This window comes from Canis lupus, chromosome 15, assembly GCF_003254725.2.
Source record: "Canis lupus dingo isolate Sandy chromosome 15, ASM325472v2, whole genome shotgun sequence".
NCBI classification, from domain to species: domain Eukaryota; kingdom Metazoa; phylum Chordata; class Mammalia; order Carnivora; family Canidae; genus Canis; species Canis lupus.
Genome location: NC_064257.1, coordinates 13,669,360 through 13,683,422, shown reverse-complemented (window position 1 = coordinate 13,683,422; position 14,063 = coordinate 13,669,360). Strand labels below are relative to the sequence as shown.

At 49.4% G+C, this 14,063-nt stretch overlaps 1 protein-coding gene across 3 annotated transcripts; it reads right to left on the bottom strand.

Moving 5' to 3' along the window:
* Positions 1-11: 11 nt before the first annotated feature.
* On the bottom strand, positions 12-12,780 carry LOC112642532 (cytochrome P450 4A11-like). 3 transcript variants are annotated; one of them, XR_003125304.3, is made up of 13 exons: positions 12,433-12,780; positions 11,492-11,633; positions 10,668-10,712; positions 10,070-10,197; positions 8,652-8,776; positions 8,127-8,281; positions 7,573-7,679; positions 7,287-7,477; positions 7,046-7,179; positions 5,897-5,961; positions 5,682-5,758; positions 838-939; positions 12-217 (listed from the first exon to the last, which is right to left on the bottom strand). XR_003125304.3 is itself a non-coding variant. In XM_025420193.3 (12 exons), the coding sequence occupies exons 1-12, from the start codon at positions 12,625-12,627 to the stop codon at positions 3,145-3,147; spliced, it is 1,533 nt and encodes a 510-aa protein (XP_025275978.3). In that variant the 5' UTR covers positions 12,628-12,778; the 3' UTR covers positions 2,258-3,144. The 3 variants fall into 3 exon arrangements, 1 of the variants encoding a protein (XP_025275978.3); XM_025420193.3 differs by lacking the exons at positions 12-217; positions 838-939 and adding an exon at positions 2,258-3,313 and having other exon boundaries at positions 12,433-12,778; XR_003125306.3 differs by lacking the exons at positions 12-217; positions 838-939; positions 5,897-5,961 and adding an exon at positions 3,241-3,313 and having other exon boundaries at positions 12,433-12,779.
* Between the last annotated feature and the right edge of the window lie 1,283 nt (positions 12,781-14,063).

Here is a 14,063-nt window from a genome sequence, read left to right as displayed (position 1 = left end):
ATACAGGACAATGAATTTCTAAAGTAAATTTCCAGGTAACCACCAGTGAAATCAAGGAATTTGGAATATGTTTTTTCAGGTGAATCTTCTACCCCTCCTGAGACAGGTCTCTGTAGCTCTCCTACTGCCGTCAGCATCCATGCCACAGACACTCAGTGATCTGAGTGCTCAGGCTTTTGTTGAGGAAGGTGGCAGAGTGGCATTCAAGGGGGGTTTCCTGGAAGAGATAGTGCTTGAATCAAACCTTGAGGTCTAAAGGTGCCGAGAATGACTTTAGGGGAGGGCTTTGGGCTGGGGCCACATGACAGATTAGAGATTCTTCACTGTAGTCCCTGCAGCATGGCTGATGACTGGGGTCACATGTACCTCTAGAGTTCAAGATCTAAGGCCACTAGTGGGTTCTAATCCAGGAATTAGACAACAGTGGAAGGGAGGACACTGGAGACTAAGGGGAAGGATCAGAGAGAGGAATTCTAGCTCTGGGACTTGGGGATATCTCTGTTGCCCTGGGGATGTACCATCTGGAGACACATCCTTCCTGCTACTCATGCTTTCCCTCTTAGAAGAAGGCCACAGCCTTGGAAGGTTGGCTATGGGCCACCTGCTCACTCCTGCAAAGCCCCGTCAGGACCCAGACCTTCTTGCCCACCTGAGGCTGGGTTACAGAGACCTCAGCCAGGGTGTCACCCATGCCACCAACTTCCCTCTCTGTCCTGCCCCTGGACAGATCTTTCTCCATGCCAGCAGAGGAATGTGGCAGTAGTTATCACCTGCGAGCAGAACCCAGAGGTCATAACCAACTGTGGCCAATGGGTGGTACTCAAGTCTAAGACTTACCTACTTTCGTTACCTCTGGATTATCAGGAGGCTTATGAGGCAGGATTTACCCTACTTCAATGTCAGAGGAAGGAAACTGCCAAGATGCTCATCAGAAAACAGCTTGGGAAAAAAAAAAAAAAGAAAACAGCTTGAACTAAAGCCTTCTGACTTTGGCCTCTTTTGACCAAGACTTCACAGGCATATTAACTGTCTCTCTGAAAGCTCGTGTTGGTTGGAAGTGGAGCTGAGAACACCAGAACCTGACAGAAGAGGCAGGCTCCACGTGGGAGGGGAGGACCAAGGCTACAGACTAGTGGGCACCAAAGATGAATTCCACTTAATCCTTCCAGCCCTCCAAACACACCCCATTGCCTCCTAGGACCCCAGGCATTTTTGTGCACCTGTATGGGTAGAGTGTAGAGGGTGTGAGGGGGTACACACAGGTGTGGCTATGCAAATATGTGTCTTAGGGGTTGTGCATATGAATGTGAACTCACCCCAGGATTTTTTCCTTTGCCTCAAGCTAGCAGGGTCACTTCTTGGTCAGATTCTTTACCTTCAACATAATCCTGTGGTTAGAGCACGTGTCCATGGCTGGCCACCCAGAATTCCAAGTTCCTATTGTCTTGAACTCTCTGAGTCTGGCTAACCTCTGCCCTTCTGTACCACCAGATGCCAGGGAATCTGTCCAACTTCATGCCTACCACTTTCCCAGCTTACTTTTTTGCCCCAATCCCTAGTCAAACAGTAAGCATCCACCCTGCCCTTTCTTAAAGCAGGGCTGAACTAGCCCAGTGACCCAGGAAGCCATGGGACTGAAAGGGAGGTCCTGGATGCAAGCACCAGCTGGGGGAGAAGCCCCTTCAGGGAGGCAGAATGTGGCATTACACCACAGGCAAAAGGCTGCAGGTAGGGAGGTCTGTCTATGATATCCAGGGTCTGGGCTAGGTAGGAATGGCAGCGAGTAGGACAGAAGGAAGATCTGTATTTAGAACCCACAGAATAGTGGCTGGATTGAGAGGGGCTGATGGAGGAGGGCAACGAAGGCCTGGGAACAGGGCCCAGGGCCAGGAGGACTAGCACCCAGGCAGTCACATAATGGGGCAGGGTTGAAGAAGCCCCTTCCTACTCAAGGTGGCTGGCCAGAGATTCAAAGGACTGCCAAGGGGCTTTCCTGTGGAGAGGTGCCACCAGTAGTTTGCTGATTGGAGTCTGACATTCTTTTCCACTGGCCAATCCATTTGCCTGCATGGGCTCCTCCTAGTGTGTCCTGGAAAGCCCACTCCATGGCCTGAGGCAATGGGACACATCTGGCCTTCCTGGGGTCCCGGCATCACAGAGCAGATACTACCTCCCTTCTTTGTCTCCTTTGTCTTTGCTTCCTTTCTCTCTCTTCTCTTCCATTTATCTACCTCAAAGGGAAAACACACACTCCATATAACATTAAAACTTTATTTGTGGGAGGAGGAAAGAAGAGGGTATGTGAATATCAAATGGGTACACAGGTAACACACAGGAGAAAGCTAGAAGCAAGGACCAATAGGAGTCACAAAAGGACTAAGCAGGCTGAATTTTGGCTCCCCAAGGAGCCAACCTTCCAGGTCTGTGGGCTTCTAATAGGGAAAGCATGAATAGCAGGAGGGATATGTCTCGAAGCTGAAGTATGTCTGTTCTCTCTAAGCGTACCTGTCTAATCACAAAACTCCTTATGGAAGACAAGGGGATCTGAAGACAGAAGCAAAAAGACATTGAAAGATGCTGTTGCATTTGAAAAGAGGAGGCTCCAGGAGCTAAAGATTGGAAAGAATGCAGCTTGATGCTGGACAAGGCAGAAAGGGATTCTCCCTTAGGGCCTAGAGTTAGTGGGACCAGGCCAATATCTTGGCTGTGGTCCAACAAAATCCATTTTAGACTTTGAGCTCCAGAATGTAAGAGAACAAGTTTGTGTTGTTCTAAGTCACTGAGACTGGAGTAAGTTGGCATAGCAGACAGAGGAAAATAATATAGGGACACCAAATAGGTGCAAAAGGGGAAAGACATGCAGAGGACAGGCAGGTTGGGGGAACAGACAGCATCAAGTGGGCAGTCAGAGGGACAGCTGGGTGGGAGATTGTAATAAGCAAATAAGAAGGAATCTTGGAAAAGGGTGAGACAGAAGCACAGACAGTTTGATGCACAGGAGCAGGAGAGCAGGAGAGCAGGAAGGCTGGCAGGTGGGCAGACAGGAAGCAGGAAGTGAGCAGAAACCAGCAGACAGGAGAGACTGACAGGAAGACAGAATGGCAGGCAGGAGGCCCTCGGGGTTCATCCTTGTCCCCACAAGGGTTAGAGGAGCTTCCTGAGATGCAGGTGGATCCCATTCTTGGACATCAACACAATTCTTGGAGTGGGGACAGGGATCCTGAAGGGATCTGGTGCCAGCTCAAAGCGGAGCAGGGTCAGGGCCACCGCCACCTTCATCTCGTTCATGGCAAAGTGCTTCCCGATGCAGTTCCTGGGTCAGGGAGGGAAAAGGAAATGAGGAGTGGCCTCGAAGTCCCTGCCAGGAACAGTCCCTTCAGGGCCAGCCTGCATGGGCCCAGCCCTGATTGCCTTCCCTGGACACATGCACATCTCTACCCCAAGCCTTGCTTTGTTAACACTCTCCCCTTGACCTCTGACAAAAGCCTACACTCCTCCGGAATCAGCTCCTCCTCTTACCTCTGCTCTCAGCAGGCCTGAAACCCTGTTACAGGAGGGTCAAAACTTTGAGCCTCAGAGCCAAGTCAAGTGATCACTATAACAGTTAATCATTAGGTTCTTTGCTCTCTGCACCAGCCATTTCTGGTTTCACAATGTGGAGGCCAGGCCAGGGCACCAGAGGGGGTGGGCTGGGCCACATTTCAGGTTCTAACCATATCCAGGAGGTACACAGGGCCCCAGATCCTCATAGAAATGACAAGATGGAGTTGGGTAAGGAAGTCAGGATGCCAACAGGGAAGCTCCCTGCAGGGGCAGAGCCTTAGGGATGCTCAAGCTGCTGTGCTATCTGCCTTCCAGTTTGGATCCAGACGCCTACCTCTTCCTCAGTCCCTCATTCAACCAGCTGCTGTTGCCTTCCAATTCTACAGCAGAAGTGTCCCTGCCTATCATTCCTCAGCTGCCGCCTCACCTGGACTTTTCTGTCTCCTACCTCTGGTCCCTCTCCTGATGCCCCACCCTCCTACACTCAGAGCCTCCCATGTCCTCCATCACAGGGAAACATCTCCATATGGCTCAGCTGGCATCAAAGCCCTCTCTGGGTTGTTGGCACACTCACCTGTCACCTATCTACCTCTGTCTCCCAGCTCAGCAACTGCTGAGGAGATCCCAGAGAATGCCCTCCCTCCACCTCTGCCTGCCAAATGCCCAAGGCTAAGGGCAATGCCAGTCTGCCCTCAGCCTCACACCCACCCCCTATTGGCTGTGCCACTTCATTCCTGTATCCTGAATCACAAACTATTTTACTCAAGGACACGTCACTTTCCAGTATAGGACAGTGCCAGAAACATGGAACTTCCTACTGTGGGGTCAATTAGTAAATGAGTGAGGGCAAGAAAGAATGAATGGATAATATCTCTTTTGAGTAGAGGCATTTATTTCTTGACTGAGAACTCCTGGAGGCCAGGGCAGTTTCCCATCTCATAGCATAGGCTTGGCACAGAGTCGGGCTTAATAAGCAATCTTATAATGATGTTTATTGAACAACAACAACAAGAAGCCCGGAAAGGAATAAACAAAAGCCGCCACTAGTTCTGAGCTAGGAATTGAGCTGTCTACTTTTCTCCTGTCTCTACTGGCAGGCACATGACTTGCACTGATGTCTAGCAGGAAGGAGTCAATCCCAGGGAGAATCCAAATCCTGGAGCCAGTGTCTGGAAGAAGAGTTTGCCTAAAGCCTATTCTGTAAGAGTGGATTCACTATTTGAAGAACTCACAGATTGATGTATTCAGAAAAAAAGTTGTTTCTAGTAACTACATACAAGGTTCATTGCAGTTACCATTTATAGGACACTCAGCAGCACGGGAGGATTTCACAGTAGCCGCTCTGGTGAATAGTCATTCAATTGAAACACATCAAGTGTGCTTTATATTTTATACATCAGGGAGACTTCTCAAGTTTTTCGTGTATAGAATAGTGGGTTTTTCTCTCAAAAGCAGTTGATTGTCCTCAATTTTATGCTTCTTGCCAACGTACAGTATGTAGACTCTGGGACTATGATAGGTAAATCCCATTTATGTAAAGAATTTTGCCAACTGGAAAATTTGTCATGGTTATGAGAATACTAATGAGCAGTAAACATTTTGTTGTATCAGATTGCAAAAATAGAGAAGAAAGGCATTGGTGTGGGACTTTGCTCAAACCATTCTTATACACGACTGGAGTGCTTACAAGATTCCATAGGAAATCCAAACACAAGCAAACATCACTGATATCATGAATGACAGATCAGTGAATAAGGTACAAAAGGCAATGAACTGGACTGACAATATGGGAAGAAAGAAAACATCTTTTGGCATTACTGGTATTAAGAAGAGCAAACATCTAAAATACTGAAATTCTGAGAAGTCATCCTCCTAAATTGAGGAAAATACTAGAATACACTGAACTTTGGAGCACCATGACACTGACTTATGGTTGACCATTGGGGAGAGCAATGGGTCAAAGTTTCCATGGCAGGTTGTGATTGCCACCTTCCTTTTGAACACAGAGACACACACCTCTTTCTCAGCACATAATCACACAAGGCTAGTAACTGCAGACACCACAGATGGACACAGGACAATGCAAACATCAGATATGCATCCAGTGACACTCACCCACCCAAGGAAAATTGCCTCACCTTGATCCTCCTGAGAAGGGCAGGAAAGCATGGCTGTGTCGAGAGACACCTGGTGCAAACCGGGAAGGGTCAAACACCTGCAGAAAAGCCCCAGGGTCAGGGTAGGTGTGGTCTATCTCCTCCTTCCTCCCAACCTCAGGACACACCCAGAAATGAAACAGGAGGAGGGATTGGTTTGTAGAGATCCTCCCATTCCCTTCCCAAGGCCATCGTACCTCTGGGTTTGGCCACACATTTGGGTTGTGGTGAAGGGCATAAAAGGAGAGCAAGACTAAGAATCCTGTGGAGCAGAAGAGAAAAGAATGGTCATCCCTGCCTGCGGGGCCAGGTGCTTGCCCACACCACTTGGCAGCTGCTATGAGAGTTGCTTCTCATCACTCTGAGGGGAATGATAGTGTAGCAGGAGAGGTGGGGCAGACATGGCACAGCACATGTGCCCAGATTAGTAGATACCCAGACCAGGGTGAGAAGCAGAAAGAACTGGAGGCATACGTTAGAGAGCAGCTCAAGGGACAACTCACATTTACCAGGTATCACCCATGAGCTCTTGGGGAATATGCATTGACTAATCCATCTCACAACAACCCTCCAAGGAAGGCCCAATAAATGTCCATTGTTCACGTGAGCACCTAAGCCTCAGAGAGGCTGAGCAACTTGCCTATGACCACCCAGCTGGGATGTGGCAGGGCTGGGATTCAGAGCAGAGGTGAGCTAAAAGGTAGACTAGACCATGGCAGGGACTTCAGATGTGGTCACCAGCTGCTCTCTCCATCAACCTGGGGGCTCTCCAGAGACTGCACCATCTGAGCCATGACAGAAAATTCTCTAATCTCTCTCATTAGCCTAGACACTATAAGGAAAGACCACATCTCCCCTTGCCCATTCTGATTGTCTCTGAGCACTCATATCTCAGGGAATTAGAATATTAGAGCAAACTGAAAGCTACACTGAGAGGCCCTCATGTCTTTATTTATTGAGCTTTAGCTGGATTTAAGCTCTGTGCAAAGCGCATTATATACCTCACCCAAACAACAAAGTAAATATTGATTTACTTGAGGGGGAAAAGAGTCTTATTTTTTAAAAAGATTTTATTTATTTATTCATGAGAGACATGAGAGAGAGAGAGAGAGAGAGAGTTAGGCAGAAAGAGAAGCAAGTTCCATGCAGGTAGCCTAACGTGGGACTCGATCCCTGGATTCCAGGATCATGACCTGGGCTGAAGGTGGCGCTAAACTGCTGAGCCACCCGGGTTGCCCAGAAATGAGTCTTAAAGACATTCAAAAACCACCCCAGGACATGTGGATTTCAGATCTCCCATGCGTCCCCCAGGAGTGCTTGTGGAGTGAGAGTGGTGAAGGCCATACCTTTGGGCAAAGAGCGTCCATCAGAGAAGGTGATGGGCTTGCTGAGCTCTCTGCCAACATTTGGAACTGGTGGATAGAGTCGCAATGCCTCCTTGATGCACATGGTGGTGTAGGGCATCTGGTCCAGGTGCTCCCTAAAACAAAGCTCTCTTGAAAGGCGGGCAAGGCCCTGCCAACCAGGTTATCCTCTAGTTGAGGGGGGCAGGACCCTCACAAAGCCCTCCCATCTCATGAGACTCACCAGGTGATGGAGGCACCATCCCCCAGAAGGCTCTGGATCTCCTCCCGGCACCTCTGCTGATGCTCGGGATGTGTGGCCAGAGCATAGAGGATCCAGGAGATGCCACTGGCTGTGGTGTCATGCCCCTCAAACATGAATGTGTCCACTTCTGCACGGAGGTCCTTGTCAGACAAGCCCCTCCCATTCTCCACCTAGGAAGGAAGACCCAGAGAGAGGGCAGAGTTTGAGTTTGCACCCTTGCTCCCCACCTGTGGGCAAATGCTCAGACCTCCCCTGCCACGCTCACTTTGGCAAAGAGGAGGATGTCCAGGAAGTCCAAGTGCCTCTTGTTCCTGATCTTCTCCAGCTCTCCCTTGTCCTGTAGCTGAGCCTTCCTCAGCTTGATCACTCGGTCTGCCCAAACAGTGTTCCCAGGCGGAGTTGAGAGCTCTGAGTGCCCAGGCATATAGCCAGCCACATAGCCCACCTGCCCCCTGTGCCCCAGTCAGGGTGCCAGGGGGGTCAAAAGGAGTGTAGCAATGCCAGTGTGCATGCCAGGGTGAGAGCCCTAGCACCAGGTATTTGCATGTCAGTGCTCCCCTCAACAGCACAGCCCAAGGAGGCTCTGCTTGTATGTGGCTGGCAGGGGAGCTCATTCAACCTTCACCCATGTTGTGATGCATGTAGCTTCCTGCATTTTACCTGGCACCCTAACAGGTGCACCAGGTGGGGATCCAGAGTGGGTTTGTCCCAGGTTCTGGAGGGGCACTGAGGGGAAAGCCTCTGCCTGAGGCATCAGGGCCCATGCCTTTGGGATGTGCCTGATGAAGGAGGAGAGAAGATCAGAGGGCAGAGTCCAACCTGTGTGTTGATGGGCAAGCTGGCAGGCCTTGTGGTTCCTGCGGCCTTCAGAGGTCAGCCCGTAGAAGATGTCTTTCTGGTAGAAAACGTTCCTCATCCGGGAAAACACCAGGTAGTTCAGATCTCGAATGGCCTGAATGTAGGCCTGGGAGTTCCTGAAGGGGGATGAGGCAGAAGAGTCGAGGTGGAGGGAGGCATCTGAACTGGAGTGGAGTGGGGCTGTGGGTGGAGGTTTCCTCAGTCATTGGTGCAGGTGATCCTAGGCATCTGATATTTCTGTCTTATGCCCCAGAGACCCTCAGCCATTTATGAGGGACTTGGGCAGCCAGGCTTCTCCCTGAGGCAGGGGTCAGAGTCTGTGCCTAATGCAGGTTTGGTAGGGCTGAAATTGACTGTGTCAGACTGGAGCTCTCTGCAGAATGTGGCTCTTTGGGTTGGTAAACATCCCAGCTACTGGAACTGCCTCCAGATGAGTCCACATCAGTTGGTAGGAAATAGGACGCTGCCGCTATGCATTTCACTAACCTGTCTGCCTGGTGGTTGCCCTGGTAGCTGAAGGCACACTTCATAATGGTGTCCAAGGTCATCAAGGAGACATGGTCAAAGATCTCCAGATGTGAGTTCTGACTGAGGAGTTCCTCCCACTTGTCCTGTGTAGAGGGGACACATTGATCCTTCTCTACTCCTCTGGAAGGCCCATGCTGACAAGGCTAGGCTCTCTCTCTGCTGCTCCACATATTCTGATGACATGTCCTCACTTTCTAAAGCAGTTGTGTTTCATCGATTTAGAACCATAGAGCTGAATATTTGTTTTTTTTAAATAATAAATTTATTTTTTATTGGTGTTCAACTTGCCAACATATAGAATAACACCCAGCGTTCATCCCGTCAAGTACCCCCCTCAGTGCCCGTCACTCAGTCACCCCCACCCCCCGCCCTCCTCCCCTTCCACCACCCCTAGTTTGTTTCCCAGAGTTAGGAGTCTTTATGTTCTGTCTCCCTCTCTGATATTTCCCACCCATTTCCTTTCCCTTCCCTTCTATTCCCTTTCACTATTATTTATATTCCCCAAATGAATGAGAACATATAATGTTTGTTCATAGAGCTGAATATTTGTGATATGTCGAGTATTTTCTCAGAAACTGTTGTTATTTTATTAAGAATGATCTCTTGAGGCTGACTTAGGGATACGTTATGGCTATAACCACCTTTTAGTAGACTGGAAACGTCATTACTCAGGAGATAAAGGGGGAATCTTTTCTGCCCTGGGACTGACCTACACAGAGCAATAGATGAAGTCCCAGTTTAGGGAACAAGTGTCAAGGCAAGATAAAGGTCAAGGGGCCAATTTTAGGAGGTCCTGAGAAAGGAGTATTTGGGACGTCAATCCTCTTGTTCAGCAAATGTCAGCTGAGTACAGTGAGTGAGCAATAGGGTCAAGCTCAGAGATGATGTACTGGCAGGACTCAGCTCTGGGGTTTGAGACCTGGTTTGCATTTCTCTCCATGGAGTGGCTAAGATCCATGCAGACTTCTTCAGTCCCACCCCAGAGCCCACCTGAGTGACATCTGGGACGTCCCCAATGTCCCCACTGCCACTGAAGCTGCTACTACCCAGGCCAGCCAGGGGCAGCTTGTCCTATTCTCCAAGGGTATTGACTACTCTTCCCGTCCAAGCCAAAGACATGCAAGTGGGAGGAGAATGGACCCTGTCTCCACCATGTTTCTCTCTCCTGTGGGCAGGGAGCAAAGAGTGGATGAAAGTGGGTGCCAGGGTGCTTTCCTGTCCCATCCGCCCTCCGGGGGCTCTGTCTCATTGCAGGGTGTAATGAGTGATTCCAGGGGCCACGCTAATGCATTTATGAAGGATACAGCTGTCTGAGAATGGACTTTGTGAACTGTGCTGTGGGTGTGAGTGTGCAGGTGAGGTAGGGTTCGACTTACCAGCATCACTTGGACAGAGTCAGCCATGAGTCTCACGTAGGGTTTCAGGATGTCATAGTGGAAGGCCGGGGTCAGCATCCGCCGGTGCTGGAACCATGTCTCTCCATTCAGCAGGAGCAAACCATACCCTGGACCACAGTGTGTTTGGGGGGTGGGTGGGAAGGGACCTTCCCCGAGTTATCCAGGGACAATATGGGGGAACCCAGAGTGTCAGAAGAAGGGCATCCTTGGCAAAGCAGGAAAGGCCAGTGCATGTTAAGAAGGGGACTTCCCAAAGCCTGAGGCCAGGAAGTGGTTATGACAGCTGTGACATGGAGGTTGAAACAGAGCAGGGATGGGTCGTACAAGGACGTTAGTGAAAAATCAGGCTGAGTTCGAGGTGAGGGCTGAGAAGCAGTGTGGGAGAGCCTGAGGTACAGAGGGCTCCACTACCTTTCGGTGGGGGTGAGGGTTTTATAAGAAGGAGAGAAGGGGGCTCAATTCAGAGTTGAGTGGAGTCACTGTGGTGCTGGTCTCTTCCTGTTAGTCTGGGCCAAATGGACAGTTGCTGGCAAACCTAAGCAGACGGTGGACCATAGTCCTAGTTAAACATACTTACCTATCCAGGGAGCCATGAGTTTGTAAGAGCCATCAGATTTTGGGTCTGAAAGTAAGAAGGACATGACAGCAAACTGGTGGTGACCAAGGAATTCAGCTGGTCCCAAAGGCAGCTGCGGTCTAGATCTTTGGCCCCCATCCCTTGCTGAAGCTTGTCAGCTGGCATTTTGTGTCAAGCCACTTCCCACTTGCCTCTGAACCGGTACTCTTTTTCTTTCCTGATAGTGAATGTTGGTTCAAGAAGGCAGACTCAGTGTCCCACAGCAGAGCCCCACTGGACCAGGTAGGTGGATTGGACAGAAACAAAGGCGTTCTTTTAGTGTCAAAGAAAAGACAGAATTTCTGAGTTCTTTTCTGTAAGTTGTTGAGTCTCAGGCATCCCATTACCCAGCACAGGCAATAGTTAGAAGTGCCAAATCCAAGCTCTCTTGTATGAGAAACTGTCTTTCAGTTCTGCAATCATCTCAGTTTGGTTAAGAAAGGAAGGAAAGAAGGCTGGCAGGCAGGAAGGAAGGAAGAAGAAAATTACAGAAAAGAAAGGAACAGAATACAACAGGAAAGATTAGAAAAGAGAAAAGAAGCCAGGGAAAAAAGAAAGGAAAGGAAAGGAAAAGAAAAAAGCAGCCCAACACAGCTCTTTCAGCATTCAGTTAAAGAATTATCTGGCTTTCATCTGGCATGTGGGATGGGGTGTGGGGGGGAATGGTTAATAGAGGGTCAGGTATTGAGGGCTGAGCCTCTCATGTTTTCTGCAATTTCACAGACCCCTGGGCATGTGTCCAAGAGGGAAGAGCTGCTTCAACAGGTATGAGGGTGTCCTCTCACCAGATCGCCCCAGGATCAGTTTCATGTAGTCAGGGTCATAGATCACGATCTCTGCCTCTGTGCCCCATATCCAGCGAGAAAATGCACATGGGAAGTCCTGTATCCATTTCAGTAGCAGCTGCAGCTCATCTCCTTTTTGCAACTGTCACCAAAAGAAAGATAAATCAATAGAACCTTCTGGTTCCAGGACTAGTGCCAGGGGAAAGGGCAGGATGTGCATAGGGGTAGAGTTCTTGATCTACCAGAAGAACTAAGTATTCAGAACTGTTTCTTATGACATTGCCTCTATACAGACTTTCTGGGCTGTCCAAGGTTTGTCCAGAGGTCAGATTCTGTCCCATTGTTGAGTAGAATTAGCAGCCTTCACAATCAACTGCCTTCAGAAACTTATCAGGGATTGACTCCATGGTGTACAAAACTTCAGGAAGTCATTAGTGCAACATTTGCATAAAAAATTTATGACAACTTTTATCACTTGGTAAGAAGTTTTGCCATATAATTTTACTTATTTGGAGCATAAAATGGATTACATTTTAAAATTTAAATTTATATATTTTATTTTTCTAACTGACAGATTTAAGAGGCCCTGACAGTAGAGGATACTAATGCTCTGATGGAGGGAAGCCCAAGTCTCGGCGGAAGATTTGGGAACTCCAGATTGGACATTAGAAGCCCTTTCTCATGCTTTGTTCATCCATCAAATCATCATTTACCAAGATGTCCTTGGGTTCCTTGAGTCAGTTGACTACAACTCCCCAGTTGACTCCTACTACTTGTTGAATCCATAAACCATTGGTGAGCCCCTCTATAGGTGGGCTTCTCCTTGCCCTGGGCACCCCTCCCACACAGCTAGTGCTGGCACCAAACAGATGTTGGGTAGGTAGTTGCTGCCTTCCCCAACCTGCCCAGCCCTCCCTCTCCCCAGTCCAGCCCCTACCTACCTCCCGCTTGTGCCCGAAGAGCCAGTGGGAAGGAGGGGACGGGAACTGCTGGACAGCTTTGAGCAGCCACTGCCTGCGCTGGTAGAGCTGTGCTGCCTTGAGCAGCAGCAGAGCCAGGCCTAGCAGGGAGGCCAGCTGCAGGAGCCCAGACACAGTGTCCAGGGGTCTGGTGAGGCTCAGTACAGAGACACTCATGGTTCAGTGGCTGCTGGGTCACTGACTCTCCCTGAGTGTTGCTGAAATCCTCTGACCACCTGGCCTAGTCCATGAGGGGAGGATGGCCCTGCCCACCCGGAGGGGGAGCGAAGCACGAGGGCAGAGCTTAGACTGGGATTCCAGAGTTCATTAACTGAGAGGATCCACCTTAGCAATCCATAGGAAGGAAACCTTCTGAACAGACAGTGATAATTTAAAACCATGGCACATTCCCCTTTGCCCTTCTCCCTGTTATTCATCAATTATTTCAGGAGCACCTACTTTGTGCCTGGGGGTGAGCTACGAGCCAGGCCACAGTGGCCAGCAAAACAGACATGAACCGTGACTGCAAAAAATTTACAGCCTAGTTTACCAAATGTCCAGGAGGTGTGCTTGGGTTAATGGTTATCCCATTTCTGAGAAAAGAACACTTATGAGGAGCTAACGTGATGTGGCCAGAGGAAAGTCGCCTTTGAGAGGGTCAAATGAGATTAGAATCAGGGGGCCTCCATGCTGTCTGCCCCAGCTGCCTCTGCACTGTTCCCCACACTTGTCCCAGTCACTTGTGTCCTGGGCTGACTGTGCTGGCAGGCAGAGCACTGGCCTCACACTCAGGAGGCCCAGCCTCAGGGCTCGCTCAGGACATCTGAAGCCAGGCAATCACACTCTCTGTGCCTCAGATTCTCCTTCTGTAACGGGGGTAAACATTCCTTTGCCAAGTTCCTCCCAGGAATGCTCATTCATTCAGTCACTGATGCACTCAGCAAATGCTTCCTGAGCTCACGCTCTGGGAGGTCAAGGCAGAAAACTAAGGCAGAAAACTAAGGCAGTACAGGGAAACTTGCTAAGGCCTGTACTGAAAGAGTGAATAGTGGGCTGGGCCCATCCAGGGAAGGAGAAAACTACAAACAAGAATGGGACCCTGGGATCCCGGGGTGGCGCAGCGCTTTGGCGCCGGCCTTTGGCCCAGGGCGCGATCCTGGAAGACCCGGGATCGAATCCCACGTCGGGCTCCCGGTGCATGGAGCCTGCTTCTCCCTCTGCCTGTGTCTCTGCCTCTCTCTCTCTCTCTCTCTGTGACTATCATAAATAAATAAAAATTTATAAAAAAAAAAGTTTAAAAAAATAATAAAAAAAAAAAAAAAAAAAAAAGAATGGGACCCTGAAGGGTGAGTAAGAGTTCACCAGATAGAGAGTCCCCAGGAGATGGGTGGGGGCTACAGCTCATGGAGATCCTGTGAATATGCATCTGAGGAGGACAATTTAAGAGTCTGAGCTTAGGAAAAAAAAAAAAAAGAATAAGAGTCTGAGCTTAAGTCTGAGTAAGTTGTGCTGGCATGGTCAACATTGATCCACCAGTCAATATCTTTCCCATTTATCTGGTATCCAGACAGACCAACCAAGGAGCCTTTGAAGGTTGTAACAGAGCGACCTGT